The 16,238-nt window shown below is 38.0% G+C and overlaps 2 protein-coding genes across 8 annotated transcripts in view; one reads left to right on the top strand and one right to left on the bottom strand.

Moving 5' to 3' along the window:
• plekha7b (pleckstrin homology domain containing, family A member 7b) overlaps positions 1–2,186 on the bottom strand; it is an 82,406-nt gene extending 80,220 nt beyond the window's left edge. For 5 of the 7 annotated variants that reach the window (XM_028434225.1, XM_028434197.1, XM_028434208.1 and 2 more), the window contains exons 1-3: positions 2,082–2,186; positions 1,864–1,940; positions 1,719–1,776 (exon numbers count right to left, since the gene is read on the bottom strand). In XM_028434225.1, coding sequence (XP_028290026.1) covers positions 1,719–1,776; positions 1,864–1,940; positions 2,082–2,164 — 218 coding nt within the window. In that variant the 5' untranslated portion in view covers positions 2,165–2,186. The remainder of the gene's footprint in view (positions 1–1,718; positions 1,777–1,863; positions 1,941–2,081) is intronic. The other 2 variants (XM_028434178.1, XM_028434187.1) reach the window with 1 other exon arrangement.
• Positions 2,187–9,299: 7,113 nt separating this feature from the next.
• nucb2a (nucleobindin 2a) lies at positions 9,300–15,973 on the top strand. Its single transcript, XM_028434275.1, has 13 exons — positions 9,300–9,422; positions 9,798–9,944; positions 10,684–10,791; positions 11,080–11,212; positions 11,334–11,437; positions 11,582–11,767; positions 13,231–13,321; positions 13,437–13,495; positions 13,573–13,665; positions 13,858–13,947; positions 14,051–14,221; positions 14,290–14,350; positions 14,442–15,973. The coding sequence occupies exons 1-13, from the start codon at positions 9,351–9,353 to the stop codon at positions 14,636–14,638; spliced, it is 1,512 nt and encodes a 503-aa protein (XP_028290076.1). The 5' UTR covers positions 9,300–9,350; the 3' UTR covers positions 14,639–15,973.
• Positions 15,974–16,238: the final 265 nt, after the last annotated feature.

Below are 16,238 nucleotides of genomic sequence, written 5' to 3'. Positions count from 1 at the left end.
TGTGTGCGACGTGCTCCCTGACCTCATCGTTTGACAGATTTTACTCACTTTTGAATTTTACCAGCCTTCTCCACTAGAGGTAGCATGAGGCCAATCGCTGTGTCTGTCAGCACAGTGTAGATACTGGGATGCAGGCCAGTACACCAGGAGATGTGGAGGGGGACAGAGGGGGTCAACAACCCAGCAGCAGGACCGCTATCTGCTCCCTGGAGTCACTTTAAATCTCAATTTTAATTTAAAAACAACTCGTTGTGCAACACTAAATTTAAACATCTTAAAAGAAAAAAGCCTTGCTGTTGACATAGTCAAAGGGCACATGGAAAGATGTGAAGTGGTGATAGAAAAAAGGTTGAATTCCTTCTCTTTTCTTGTCTACTGTGTAACTTCAAAAATTAGTCCAAGATAACAAAAGGAACAAGTCGGAGGAAAACAGGATCCCTTCATGGAGCCAAATGGGCGGCTCACAGTCGACCGATTTCACAGCCCTGACATTTAGGCCTCTATATATCACACAAGTTCACAACCTTTTTGTTCTCGCCTCCAACAGGAACAAAAAAAAGTAAATGAATGAGGTAAAAGACAAAGACTGCTTTGATTCTGATAACAATATACTGTATGTTTGGAGAAACACATTTCTGAGCTGTTTTTCCATTGCCTTTAAAAAGAACACTTCAATGCAGGGATTCTGTCCTTTTTAAAGTTTGTGTTTCACAGCATAATCTAAATGTAGAACTTTTTTGCTGCACATGCTGATCCATGTCCCCAAGTGCACATTGGTTTTCATTCGTTTTGGCACACAAACTAAATCTATAACACGGGCGTAGAGTCTGCATTGTCTATAATGATGAAGAACCACAACAAAACTACAGCTATGAGGGTGTAAAACTCTCCACACGCCCTCTGACTAGAACAAAGAGGGTAAAACCAAGAATGAAAGAAAAACACTTTAACATGAGTACCTAAACTTTTGCCAAGGCCCTTTGACCTCAAACAAGCTACAAGGGGAGGAGTCATTGTCCACAATGTACCAGATCCAATGCAGATGTCTCTACTTGTCTTGGCTTTTCAATTTGCCTCTTTTAACCACTGCAATTGGCTGACTTACACTCAAAATCGAATAAAGAATGCAGACCAAAAAATAAAATAAAGTAAATATGGTGCATGGGATTGTGGTGAAATCCTGACAAGGTATAAACTTCACAGCTGCATAGATGACTCGAGATTCTGTCTTATCTGCTTCAATAATGCATTCATGCCATACATCTCTGTCACCACATGGTCACACCCCTCTCCTTCAACCTTTACAGTCTCTCTCTCTCTCTCTCTCTCATTCACACCAAGGCTGTGCACCTATCTAATGGAGAGAGTAGAGGTCCTGCATGGTGGATGTGAGGAGAATTTTAATAGCCTTCTTCCTGTCCTGCTATGCTCCACCACTTTCTATGCACAATGCGGGGCAGAGATAACAGGTTTAATTGGTGTGTGGTGGTGTTTCTCAAGTCATCAGTCAATGCATATTCTCCTATAAACCGTTTAGAATGCAGTATTCTATCCAGTTTGATGAGTGCAGTCAATCAACAGCGTGCAGAGGAGGATATATATACATGTGGGGGTACAAGAACTAAACAACACAGCCTGGGTGGGATGCTTTGCTTTCTCTCTACTTCATACATAACCACCACCACCACTACTACTGTGCACTGGGCAAGGACACTCACTTGATGAAGTAACTGGCTCCTTCTTCCGAGAAGCCCTCTTCCCATCCCCTTGGCAGGTCTGCAACACAAACAAAAAGCTTCGTATGTACACACACATTGCGGCTGAAGCTAACAAACGTCCCCGCGTTGCCTTCAGAACTGGTACCTGAACGTATCATGTGTCCAGAGTTCACTGGTTCACCTGAGCGCGGATGGAGCCAAGTTGTGCAGTGAGTTTTATCACTGCAAGAAGAAGAAGAAGAAGAGGAGAAAAAAAAACACCTGTTACAGATCGATAAGAAAGCACAGCGGGAAATGAAAAGGGAAAAGGGCGCACAGCATGATGAAAAACGCCTCGTAATGCATACACTGGAAGCCGCTCACTTGATAAAGAAGACGCGGCCATCTCTGCAAACTCCGTAGGACCAGTGTTCAGGTAGGGTGTCCCGTCCCAGACGCGCCGCCATGATCTCTGGTCTCCGGCTCGGCTCGTCCCCCCTCTCCCTCTCCCCACTCTCCGCGGCAGACTTTCTCCAAAGAGCCCACATAATACCACCACTAGGGCTGCTGTTTTTAAAGGGGAAGAGCAACAGTCCCCCCCCCCCCCCCCTCCTCCCCCAACGACCCTGCACATGCCATGGATGGATATCCCAGCAGCACCAGTGACATATTGCACCTACAATGGCTTTAAACCACAACTGAAACTAAATATGACTACTATTACTGACAACAGCAAATTTAAAAGATCTTACAGAGGAGTTTGCATGTTCTCCCCATGCTGCATGGGTTTCCTCCTGGTACTCCGGTGTCACGTAGAGTACTGAGAGTATAACCCTAATCCTAACATAATCCAATAAACAAATAAAGCACGTGTCCATTCACTTTGAAAAGAAAATTTAATAAAAAAAATTTTAGCAAAAATTTTTCCGGTAGTGCGCATGTGCATATATGCACATATACAATCTCAGTACGACGCAAACTCAGTACGACACCGGCTTCCTCCCACAATCCAAAAACATGACTGTTAGGTTGATTGGAGTCTCTAAATTGTCCATAGGAGTGAATGAGAGTGGGTGGTTGTCTGTGCATGTTGCCCTATGATGGACTGCCGCCCTGTCCAGGGTGTACCCCCAGGCACCGGCAGACCCCTGCGACCCTGAAATAGGACAAAGTGGGTCTGAAAAGGGATAAATCTTACAGATTGTTTTAAAAAATATTTGCATTTAGTGCTGGAGATATTAAATCTGGTCATCTCAGTGATTGTTTGAACCAAAGAGGCTTGATTTCTGCCCACATCCAATGTTGTTGGTTTTCCTTTTTACCTCCACAAAGATTTTAACTGGTGGTTATGTTTGCTTCTTTGTTAACAGGATTATGTTAAAATTACTTAAAGACTAACTAAACCCTAGAACCACATTATTTTCAGTCAAACAAATATGGAGTTTAATATTAATTCTTGTCCAACTATTTTAGTCAGTGTTTCAATTTGGAGTTTTTTTGCAAAAAGGTACAAATGACTGCCCTCTATGGGTTGAAATCCAGTAATTACAATACATTTCTGTGATTGGCTGAGAATGGTGGTTTTTGTGGCTTCTTACCTCATAACCCAGCACTGATGGCCCCACCCCTCTTATGAAAACTAGCAAACTAGAATTGTGAATTAAGAGGTAGAGTGAGTATTGAGTTGATAGTTAGCATAGCATAGATTGTTCTTTATAGTATAGACTGGGCATGTTCGGAGCTCCGCCCATAATCAAGGCATTTTTTATTTATTTTTTTAATTATTTTGAATGACGCACGTGAGCCAAAACCTTTGGGTTTAGTTACTCTTTAATTAATTTTGACAATTTTAACCAAAGTCCATAGAAGATTCCATTAAATTCTGCAGGGAATTTGTATCAAGATCTTGAAACTGAATCAGTTTAAAGAATCAAAAAAATCCCCATCTGTCATCATTGGCAAAATTAAAATCAAAATCATATCTTGGGTTGTATGGAAATAGACAAATCTTTATGAAGTTTGACTCATGTGTCAGATTGATTCTTCAATTATCCTATATTGTGATTTTTTGAAAAAATAGAGGTGACCCAGGACCATACTAATGGACTTACTGTATCGTTATTAGGAGGGATATAAATTTCTTCCAAGCCTTTAAAGTGTGAATGGTCATCACACCATGATCAGGATCACTGAGCCAGATAACTTCTAATATCTGACAAAAAAGATATCTGGCACTTGGCAGAGGTTTGCACTTTCTGCATGGCTTTAGTTTTGAAGATACAGTATATTTATAGCCTACTGTTAGTACCTTCTATGATATATTAAAGTAATGTCTACAAAAACCTGAAGTCCTCTGTGATGGAAAAAGTTATATCAGCTTCATAGATTGCACAGATAGGATAATATACTGACGTGGCGTTGTAATAGTAATACTTGAAAAATTAGGTTTATATATAATTGTGTCCCAGTACATAAGCATAAAATTCAATAAATACTGTAAGTCGGCCACTTCACAACACTGATACTAAATCGGCAGTGTGTGTGAAATTAAAGAACCTATTTTGAATTGGGAAAAAAGTTTTCACACTGTTTCTCATCTGTTTGCCTGTTGCCACAGAAAGCCATTTGCTTTCATGCCATCCTATCATTTATAATCATTAATACACACACACCAACCATCTCTCCTCCACTTATCAAAACACATATCCCCCACCCACCCACCCAAACTGCTTCCCTGATGTTTCATCATTTGTCAACTTAAAATCTCAGCATCTTTATTTCTGCACCTCTAGGTCTGCCTTTGGTAGCATCACCGTCTCCAAACATACATCATTGTTTCGGTCACTTTACAACTGTTTCAGTGTAGGTGCCATTCTTCTTCTTCATATCATAATTGACAGTTCACTCTGTCCTGCCTGCAGGCTTTTCTTTATCACTTTTTTTTTGCACTGTTTGCTTTTGTAGACAAAATATTTATAAATGTGGTATTATACAGTATATCCTTTCAGATTATTTTTATATTATCTAATAAAATCCACCGTTCATTTTTGAAACAAAATCCTCCCGAGCTGATTGTTTTCAATAGTTTGGCTTTATTTTTCTGATGATGAAATGTAACAGCATGGATGATTTACCCAAGTATAAAAAAAAAAATCCCTTATGAAGAAGAAAAGTGATTTAAAAGCAAAACAAACAGGATTTAGTTTTTCAGGCTCCCATTTACTGCAGTCATGCCTAGAGGACAGTAAGACTTCCTGACTGTTACATTACAATAATGCTTACACTGCATCAACACTGACAGACCTGCCCAATTTACCTCTGCTGCCTATAAATTTCTCCTGGTTTATATCAGGACAGTCAATGTTCAAAGTCACAGTACGATGTGGGAGCAGTCTTTATTTAGCCAAACATTGACCATTAAAAAAAACAGCCATATTTCCCTTTAATGTGCCTTATGTCTTACATAAATATAGCATTACCATGATCCTTCCTGTACAGGGAGTATTTAGGTGATGTCATTAAACATTAATAATCAGACATGCAGGCGTCACTTACATCCAAAGTATACTGTATGTTATTGTGCTTTTGGAGTTTAAATTTAAGGACATCATCTTTAATCTTTACTGCTGACTTAATCTGTTGGCAGAGAGTATGTTGTAAATAAATATTGTTCTATAAATCTAATTCGTCTAAGGTATTCAAACTTGATTAGTGCCAACCTCCTGCAGTTTTAATTGCTTTATAGAGATACATTGTTTATTTGGATTATGAATTATTTGTTATGCCAATAAACAGTGTGAGACCATCGTAAAATGTTTACTGCTTAAAACTAAAACTTAAATTAGGAGATATGTATTATTTCATTCATTAATTTGAGATGTTTTTAGTACCGTGGAAAGAAGTAAGTATAGGTTCAGGGAGAAAATGCAAACTTAAATTAGGAGATATGTATTATTTCATTCATTAATTTGAGATTCGTGATTAGGTGATGCAAGAACCAAAAATGCAATACTAATTTTAACTCAATAGAAATATAATACAGATTAGTGTTTGATCATGTCATGATTATTTATTAAATAAAAAATTAAATGTGTTTTTTCTCTTTGCATCTATTGTTAAAAAAAAAAAAAAAAAAAGCCACCCACTCTAAGTTCTGCATTGATGCTGAGCAGTCAGTGCAGCTGTGCAGTGTGTGGTCTGCAGCTCCTGCAGCTAAATCCTGCCTCATGGCTGCCAGAGGCTCACAATGCAGCAAGGTGACTCAATGTTATCGTCTCCTCCTCAGAGAGCCTCCACCTGCTCAACCACTGCTTGTCAAAGATGCTGAGTGGAAAAAAGAAAAGAAAAAAGAAATAGAGACATAGATCCAAGTCTTTAACCACACATTTATCCTAATCAATGTGCCCATAGGATATCAATAGCTTTGTTTTGTTGAAATACCCTTTTATATATAGATATTGTATCTTTCTTTAAATCAGATGAGCTGTGTATACAGTGGCTGTAGCCAGGTGTTTTACTGCCTAAATTATTAACACAACAGAAAGAGTCTTTTTTTATACTGTGGAGCACATTTAATCATCATATAGCTGTTGATTAAAGAGAAGTGCTGATCCAGTGATTATCTCAGACAATGATTAATTGCTTCTAAACCCATTAAAGTATCACATTGACATCTTCAGGGCAGGGTTTTTTTAGTGAATCACGTGCTCATTTATCGACATAAATTCCAAATTTATAGCCTCACTTATCCCGCCAGGTCCCATAATATGTAATTTCACGTGATGCTTTTGTTTTCATAGTATATTATCGATGAAAGAAACTGAAATGCAGCTCAGATTGAAGTCATGTCAGGGGCACAGGTTTGATGAGTGTACTGACAGGAATCTGGCCATCTGTGAGTCCAGCTGCTGGTTTCCTTGTAAGATCTCCCAGTGAGGGTAACAAGCAGGATTGAGGTGAGAGCTGGGCTCAGTGCCATTAATCACAGGCTGCTGGTTCCTCACCTGAGGAAAAGATTAAATTAAGCCTGAAATAATATTCAATATGTTTGAAATAATTCACCTGATGAAAAAGTTTATGAAGTGCACCGACAAACCGACTAGGTTACCATCAGTATAATTAGATTGAACTCTAAATTTAAAGAGCCGTTCAGTTTGCACTTGCACTTAAAATTCTTAAATGATATGGGACCAGAATAATCACACAGTCATGCAGATGCTTTTTTGGTTGGACTTTAGTCTTTATATTTTGTGTTCTGCACTATTTTGATTATTAACAAATAACCACATCCAGAGCCGGCCCTACCACTAAGCAGATTAAGTGGCTGCTTAGGGCCCCGCGGCCACCAGGAGGGCCCCACAGGAACGATGGCTGTCCCTCACACTTCTTTAACCTGTTATTTACAGCAAACTGCTACCTACTTGTTAACGCTCCCCATCCTTCAAAAACACTGCCAACGTCACTATGATGCTGAATAAGCATCAATCATACTTGAGGTCCTCCATGGCACAAGAAAGGCTTAGTGGACTGGCAGTCATCAGTGTCAATTAGGGATGTCCCGATACAACGTTTTCATTTCAGATACCGATATTGCGGCTTTGCGTATTGGCCGATATCGATCCAATATCAGCACAAATCATACATACTTTTTTTTACTTATTTGTAGTGTGAAATGTTAGAAAAGGTTTGATCAATTGATGGTACTCAAACTGAATAGTCAACAACAGTGGGGATGAGAAAAACTGACCCATTTATTATTAACCAATTGGTTACATACATGTCAACCTTCAACATATCTACAATTGAGTAAATATAATATATATAATAGAGATTTTAGATGCAGTCCGATAAAATCCGATATTCGTTTTTCTGGCTGATATCGGACCGATATCCGATATCAATATCGGATCGGGACACCCCCTATTATCAACCAGGAGGTTGGAAGGTTTCCTATGATGACAAAAGATTTTACTTCTCAAAAAACAAGAAAAACAAATATATAATCAATAACAAGAAGAAGTGGTTGGAGACAGTAAGCTGTAATGTTTTTCTTTTAAGTTCTAAACAATATTTTAATTAACGTTCATTTGGATGTTTAGACTTTTTCAACATTTCTTTTGAGGCGGCTTTTTTATATAAACAATTACATTTACTACTTTATAAATACTAATATTTATTTTGTTGCAATGACTTTTGTTTTTTCTAATTATATTTGTATTCATGCTTAACTGTACTTGTTTGTTTTTGTTTCAAAGATGCTGGAAGTGTATTAAAAGGAAATTCTTATGCATATAAATTATTATTGCTTATTGAAAATGATCATTTAGGAATAGTATGGCACCAGTCTGAACTGCGGAGACATTGATACAGCTGTTTGTTGTAAATAGTGGTGCGTTTCTTTATTCTTTTTTTAAAAGTTTGGACTAAGAGTCGGCAATAAAAGATTGATGACGATAGAGGGAAAACTAGAATTAATTTGGTCTATGATAGAATACAGTATCTGCTTTTGTGTTCCTTACCTGTCCATAATTAACAGTGTGGGGCCCCCAAAAGGAATCCCGCTTAGGGCTCCAAGATGTCTAGGGCCAGCCCTGACCACATTAACACAAATATACAAAGACTGATCAAAACACAATGCACAACAATGACAAGAACTAAACTAAAACCAAAATGGTCATAAGGATTTATAGTTGAAACATACTTTTAAAATGAACGATAGCACTTTTTTTGGCTCAGTACCCTGTAACTGCTCCCAAAGTTTTCTTGTTTGACAGATAAAACATCCACATACCTGTGCAAACATTCAGGAGTGGTTAGATGTCTTTTAGTCCATTACTATTTCTTATACCACTGTCTCTTTTCAGCGTGTCCATGGCACAGAAAACTCTTCTTCTCCCAATCAACACACCTGCATGTGCTAATCATTACATAACCACCTGGGGTCAGTAGCACAACAATCAAATCAAAAATAGTGGATTTTACAACTTTTAAATGACCAATATTACAAAGAAAAGAAATATACTTCCTGCGACAGCCACATACTCCCTATCTCTTATTTCTGAATCCAAGTAGTCAGTTTGTCTGACTACATTTTGCTCAGAAATCTGTGGAGAAAAAAACTAATATAGAGCATAATTATGGAATGAATGAGTGATAACACACATTTAAATAATTTAATTTTGTAAATAAGTGGAAAGAAACAGTATTTAGTGCCTTCTGAATAGAATAATTCCTAAAGTTTTTTTTTTGTTTTTTTGTTTTAATCATTTCCTGTCCAACGCTTTTATTTTTAGTTCATGTTCTAATCAAGATAATTTCCATCAGCATTATTATGATTATCATTTTCACCTAAAAATAAACAACATAAAATCGCTTATTTTTAATGCTTTTATTTGTTAATTCTCCACACATTAATAATTCTCCACACACTAATTCTTTGTCTGATTACATGTAATTCAGCTTCTCTTTAAGTTTACATAAGCATTTGTTTATAAATTACAAGTACATAAATGTAAATCTAAAGCCAGTAGGCCCCGCCCACCTGCTCCTGTCGTCGAGCCGCCACGTACGATCTGATGCAGTCAAACTTGCTAGTGCATTTGATTGGACGCTGAACTGTCCACTAACGTATCACGACAGCACACTCAACCTACCATGCTGACTAGCTTTACGGCACATTTCCAGTTTAGAGAGCAAGGTCCAGGCTGCTCTAGGATTGAATTTAAAGTAAGTATTACAGACTACACGTCTTTGTTGTCCGTATATGAGGTTATTTCTTATTATGTTTGCCGTCACTGACTGACTGAGCTCTGCTGCTCAGGTGACAAACATTATGTGAATGTCTGGCATTAAGGTATTTATTAGCCAATCTGTCACTTGCAATGCTAATGCTATTTCCACCAACACTACTCTCCTGTGTAGTATGAGCCTGTTGCCTTTAATGTTTGGAGCCGAGAGCAGTTTGTGCTTAGTTAACGAGTTATATTTATTCCAGACATTGTTTAAAGAAGCCTTCAGTTATAAACAGTGAATAAACAGGATGAACAACACACTGCACAGCTGCTAGTATTGCAGCATTGATGTATTTGTCCTCATTTCCAGATGTGCTGTAACCGGGCCTTTCATACTTGCTGGTTTCTGCTGCTGTTGCTGGTCCAGCTGCTGTGTGTGGAAGCAGTTCCCATATCCATCGACAAAACTAAGGTCAAGGAGCCAGAGAAAAAGCCAGAAGAGCCTCCAGCCAGTGTAGTGAGTTTTATCATTATCTGTTTGGATTTAAAAGTCAATAAAGTCTCTGATTTCACTTTTTATCCTCTTTCTTTGGAAATTGTGTTCTTTAGAAGTAAATAATACTGTTATCTGTGCATATGTTGGTTATATGTTCTGCACATGTCTGTGAGTTCATATAGTTCGTTGTGTAGATTATCATCAATCAGTTTTATTTAGTCAAATATTATGGTTAATACAGCTTTACAGTAATTGTTCAAGAACAATGCTGCATAATGCACAGATTTAATAAAGGCCGTGGTTATTCATATGGAAATGTATCAATAGACTTAGTCTATTCATAGCGCCCCTCATTGGCCAGTTTACGTCACGTGATAGGTGCACCACATGACTTAACGTTCTGTCAGTTTTATTTTAGCTCTTATCTATTTTTAGCTATCCTGCTAACCCTTTTATTTTAGCCCTAACCCCTCATCTAACCCTAACCCAGGAAAATACCCTCAAATGTTTATTTTTAAAGCTGGAACTTGCCGTGTTAAATATGTTTAAATGAAAACATATATAAGACAAATGTGGGATTCGAACCCACGACAGCGGAAAGAAGAATTCTTGAGTCAGGTGCTGCACTCAGCCATCCTGACGCGGTGACCCATAGTCCCTGGGGCTATTGATATGTTTCCATATCAACAGACACTTCCTTTAATATATAGTTTAGTTAGTAAGTATTTTAAATAGAGGTTTTCTTTGTGTGTGTTTGCAGGACACAGGACTGCACTATGATCGCTACCTCAGAGAGGTGATAGATTTTCTTGAGAAAGATCAACATTTCAGAGAAAAGCTACACAATACAGACATGGAAGACATAAAGGTCAGTGGCTTTTACTGGCTTGTTCTTTTGAAAATGACAGTATATTTCACTCGTCTCTGTGCATCCTCCCAACCACTGATAAACATTGTATTATAATTTGTTACATCCAGAAATCTCACCTATCATTTGGATAAATTGTATATTTGATGCGCAAATATTTCTACATATAAAAACACATTTATTTGTGAAAGCAAGATTAACTGATACAATTTCATCATTATTTTCTTTCCTATAAAGAGAAATTGTTTCTCTTTAACATTGTTTATTTTATTATTTTTTTAATCACAGCAAGGTAAGCTGGCCAAAGAACTGGACTTTGTCAGCCATCATGTCAGAACAAAATTAGATGAGATAAAAAGACAGGAGGTGAATCGACTCCGGACGCTGATCAAGGCTAAGCATGACCTTGAAGGAGGAAATGGTGCGTTTATACTTAAATTAGAAACATGTTTCAACATAAATTAGCTGCTTTTACTTAAACTAATTCCTGTAAGTGCTGTGTTAGGCTCTGTAAGGCTGTAAATGACTTATTATTTTTTTAGATATTGCTGTTGACCACCAAGCCCTGCTGAAACAGTTTGAGTATTTAAACCACATGAACCCACACACGTTTGAAGTAGAAGATCTAGATCGTCTTATCAAATCGGTGAATCTCCTTTCTATTTAAGCTGACATTTACACATTTCATAATCTATCTAATTTACATTGCTTTTGCTTTCAAATTAGAATTGTTGGAATTTTAGTTTTACCTACTTTTCAAGGCTTCCGATGTGTTTTCATCTGAGTGCAGGCCACAAATGATTTGGAGAACTATGATAAAGACAGACATGAGGAGTTCAAGAAATATGAAATGATGAAAGAGCACGACAGACAGGAACACCTGAAAACACTGGATGAGGACGAAAGGAAGAAGGAGGTGGACCACTATGAGGAAATGAAAAAGAAGCACGCCGACCACCCAAAAGTCAATCACCCGGTAGGTGCTGCAGGTGCACAGACGGCAGAAAAAGTCAGTTGTTAAAGGGGACATAATATGAAAAATCCTCTTTTGCAGTCTTTTTGAACACAAATGAGGTAACTTGAGTGTCCACACGGCACACAAAATGTGAAATAAATTCATCCAGTCATGTGTTTGTGGTCTGTGTAAGTCTTACAACACGGAGAACAGTGCTTCAAAATTCTCTACATTTATGACATCACAAGTCAAATAGGGAAAGAAATTTACCCTCCCCTTTGCTGGTAACTCCACCCACTGACTCCACCCCCAACCTGATGAAAACTTTCGAGAAAGTCTGCCATTGGAGTGATGGCTACTGGTAAAACTAAAAACAGAACTTGCCTGCTGCCGGTGCCGCGCCTCCACAGTGAACATACACTGCAGTGTAAGCATTATTTGTTCATGCGGAGGGGTACTCCGCTCTTGTGGTTTCCAGCTCATCTTGTGGTTCGGTGTCGCACCAGGGAGCAGACACATTTTTAGTACCTGTTATATCGCCTCTTATCGCTGATCTGACGTGTTTGTGACACAGTGCGACGCAGCAGTTGGACAAAACAAATGATTATCACCTTAAATGCACTATTCTTGTAGTTAGAAGAGGAGAAGAAAGTGACTTAGCAGCTTAACACTCCGGTGAGAGTTTAACTGACTGCTGCTGCTGAGATGAACACGGACCCTGAAGCACTGAGACAGACTCACAATAACAATAGCCACGTGTTTTACTGTAATGTGCTGTTTTTTGGCTGAAAATAATCAGTGTGTGTGGATAGCACAATAAAATCAATTTGGTGATCACTGATTTCCCTTGAAAAGAGCGAGGCATGAAAGTCATAGACATGCTCACTCATGAATATGCATAAGCAGGCCCCTAAACTGCCCAGAAAGTGACTTGTCAGAGGCTAAAACTCTGGAAAACAGGCGAGTTTGTGAAAATAAACCTCAAATACTATGTTTTTGGGGTTCTTGGAACAAATGGAGATGGGTGAAAAATAGCATGACATGGGACCTTTAAAGCAAACAAACATTTTTCATGTTTGTGTTGATATGTTGTATATTTGCGTTGCGCCTTATCTCACCCCTCTCACTTATGACACTGCAGTGTACAAGGAAGAAAGCACTTTTTTTCCCCCTTTTTTATCACTGATCCTAAGTTCTTTATAGACTTGTGTGTGTGTGTGTGAACCTCAGATGTGCATCTGCCATGCTATTTTGAACTTCAGTATGCAATAGTGTAAACTCAATTTGAGTAAACCCAATAAAAGAAAAGTGTTGCTTTTTCTTGCATAGTTGACCAAAATAATCTAAAGTTTAGGAATGAGAATATCAACTTATTTACTTACTAATTACTTCCTGTAAGGTACAGCATGTTCAACAAGAATTTAAATAATTGTTGGCAATGGTGTTGTTTTGTTTAAATACACCTTGACTTCTTTATATTCCAGGGTAGTCAAAATCAACTAAAGGAGGTGTGGGAGGAAGCGGATGGTTTAGATCCAGAAGATTTTGACCCTAAGACCTTCTTTAACCTGCATGGTTAGACCTTAACAAAGCACCTACAGAAACACACAAACATGATATATTCATTCATCCAGTTCAAAAGCATTATATATTTGCTGATCTGTGCATTTTATTTTCATTTCTCATGTAGACACCAACGGAGATGGTTTCTTTGATGAGCAGGAACTGGAAGCTTTGTTCACCAAAGAGGTGCAGTGATGGGTTTAAAAAGCGTCCTTATTGAAATGAAATGCCTTTGTACTAACACTTGACTTTTGGGATTCCAGCTAGAAAAAATCTACGACCCCACCAATGAAGAGGATGACATGGTTGAAATGGAAGAGGAACGTCTACGAATGAGAGAGCATGTTATGAACGAGGTATGGACCTGGACACGGTGCTTATAATAAGGCTTGTAATCTGAAAATGTGAGAGTATTTGCACATTTTTTCACCATTCAAGCAATCGCCAGCTTTTTTTCTCTCAATCCGTATCCATTATTTTTGATTAACTTGTTTTCCCAAATAAAACATGAATGTGAAACAAATGCAAGCTGTATGTTTCCTCCACAGGTGGACTCCAACAAAGACCGACTGGTCTCTTTAAATGAATTCCTGGTTGCTACGAAGAAAAAAGAGTTCCTGGAGCCCGACAGTTGGGAGGTGAGAAGTGGTGTGACTCCAGTTCATAGATGTCAAGTCGGACACTTTATGGCTGAAAATTCTCATGGTTTTTTTTTTTTCTTCTGCTATTTGCGTTCCTCAGACTCTGGAGCAGAACCAGGCCTACACAGATGACGAGATGAGGGAATTTGAAGAGCATCTAGCTCTGCAAGAGCAGGACCTCAACCAGAAAGCTTATGACCTCCATAAACAGAGGGAAGAGCTGGAGAGACAACAGGACCAGCTCAACGCACAGAAGATTGAACTACAACAGGTATGTAGATACATTATTGCTACAGCATCAGAATTAGAATTACAATTTGACATGTCATGTTTTTACAGGCAGTGGAGCACATGGAAAAGATTAAGTCCCAGAAGGTAGAGCCTCCTCCAGAAGTCCATGGTGAGTTTTAAATTTCGTTATGTTTTTTTTTTTTTTTTTTTTTTTTTTAGAAATTGAGCACTTTAAATATAAATTCCACCCTCTGTTGCAGTCAATGGAGATGAAATCCCAGTAGAACACCACACTGACAATCAGTTACATTTTGAAAAAGAGGCTCAGCTGCAAGCTCATCAACCTGCTGCACAAGACGCACAGCAGGAACATCATGGACATCTGAATGACGACTTGGCTCAGGGTGTCTCTCAGACACACCAGGATGTTGCACAGGGCCATCACACAGTGCCCTAACAATGCTGATCTAAAACAATGGTGCATCAGACTGTTGCAGCGCCTCCTCTCCACCCTGTGTGCAGGGCAGCCGTCCTATCCAACACCTCTTCAACCAGCACAACCCAGCGTTAGGTTTAAACTTTAGAGTTCACTGAAGATGAATGAAGGCTGCACAAGATTAAATCATTTTAGATATGCTCATTTGTTTTAGCAGACATTTTGAGCTATATTGAGATTAAAATCTGAAAATCAACCCTTAAAACCTGTTAAAACCAAAAGTCTTCAATCTGATTATTAATGCTTGATAATGACTTCTCAAATGTCTTTTTATAGGTCATTTTACTTGCTGTTACTGTTTGTTGTACAGTAATTTAAAACAATATAAAAGCCAGCTGCTGACTCCTGTGCTGCTCTAAAGGTGGACGAAGTTTTTTGTTTAGCTTTGTGAGTTTTCTATTAAGAAAAAATGGCATGGAATTTGAGGTGCAATTTGTGTATTTTGGATTTCAGGAGGTGATCATGACTGGAATTGATTTACTTTGTCAGTCAATGGCGTGTTCCAGCCATGATTATGGTCATGGAAAGAAAATGTAGAAATATTTCTCATTTGCAACTGTAATTTAGTGTCATTAAATTTTGGTTCCCAGGTTACAATCCTAACAAACACCTCCTTGTGGTGGTGTTTGTTGAGCAATTTAATTGGACTTTCAGGATATCTGTTACACTTGCAGAACATATGTGAACCTGTAGTTTTAGTTTGAATCAACATTTTCAGGTTCTATTATATTTTTGTTAAACAAATAATACACTTTGGCTGTATGTGTTTAATCTCTGAATTTAATTTAAGAAAGACAATTTGGACGCAGGTTTTATAATTTTAAAGTTTACATTGAGCAGCTATTCAAAAATAAGGCAAAAAGAAACTTAAAAATGTGATTAATACCTCAAATTCACCAGTAAATGCTTTAATTTGGTTCTTTCAATTATTCAAATATGTTAACGAATAAAACTCTGAATTAAGTTTTAGTCAAGAAGAATTGGGCAACATCACAATACACAGCAATGCTTACACCAGTATTATTTGGGGCTCATGATGTAATGCTTGGCGGGTAATACAAACCTGGGTTACCCTTGTCTGCCTTACGAAAATGAAAAGCTTTTGAGTAGTTTGCTTTGCAGTGAATTGTTTTTTTTTTTTTGTTTTGCATCCCATGAACTCTTTGAAAGGAACTCAGTTTGTTTTTGCACATTGTATAAAGATGGTTTTTCTAATTGTTTGCTGCTAAATGCAGGAGACATTTTGCAATATCACCCACCTTCACTCAATAAAATGATTTCAAACTGTGGCTCTAATAGATGTAATTTTGTTTATGGCAATCAGACATGCTTTTAGACGTTAAATATAAATGGGAGTCATTTTCAATATGAACAGCTACTGTATCTGGTAAATAGTATGCAGAAATGCATAGGTTTAAAATGGCTTATGCGTAAGGGTTCAAGCATCATTCATTGAATTTTCAGTGCTGAGTGCTAAAACACGTGTCCAACTCAAGGCCCCGGGGCCAAATCCGGTACTTAGGAGAGGAAAATTAACAAATGAAAGCATTCAAATATGGGA

This window comes from Gouania willdenowi, chromosome 3, assembly GCF_900634775.1.
Source record: "Gouania willdenowi chromosome 3, fGouWil2.1, whole genome shotgun sequence".
In the NCBI taxonomy this organism is placed as follows: Eukaryota; Metazoa; Chordata; class Actinopteri; order Blenniiformes; family Gobiesocidae; genus Gouania; species Gouania willdenowi.
The sequence above is the reverse complement of the archived record's forward strand: the minus strand, read 5'-3'. Positions and strand labels throughout refer to the sequence as shown.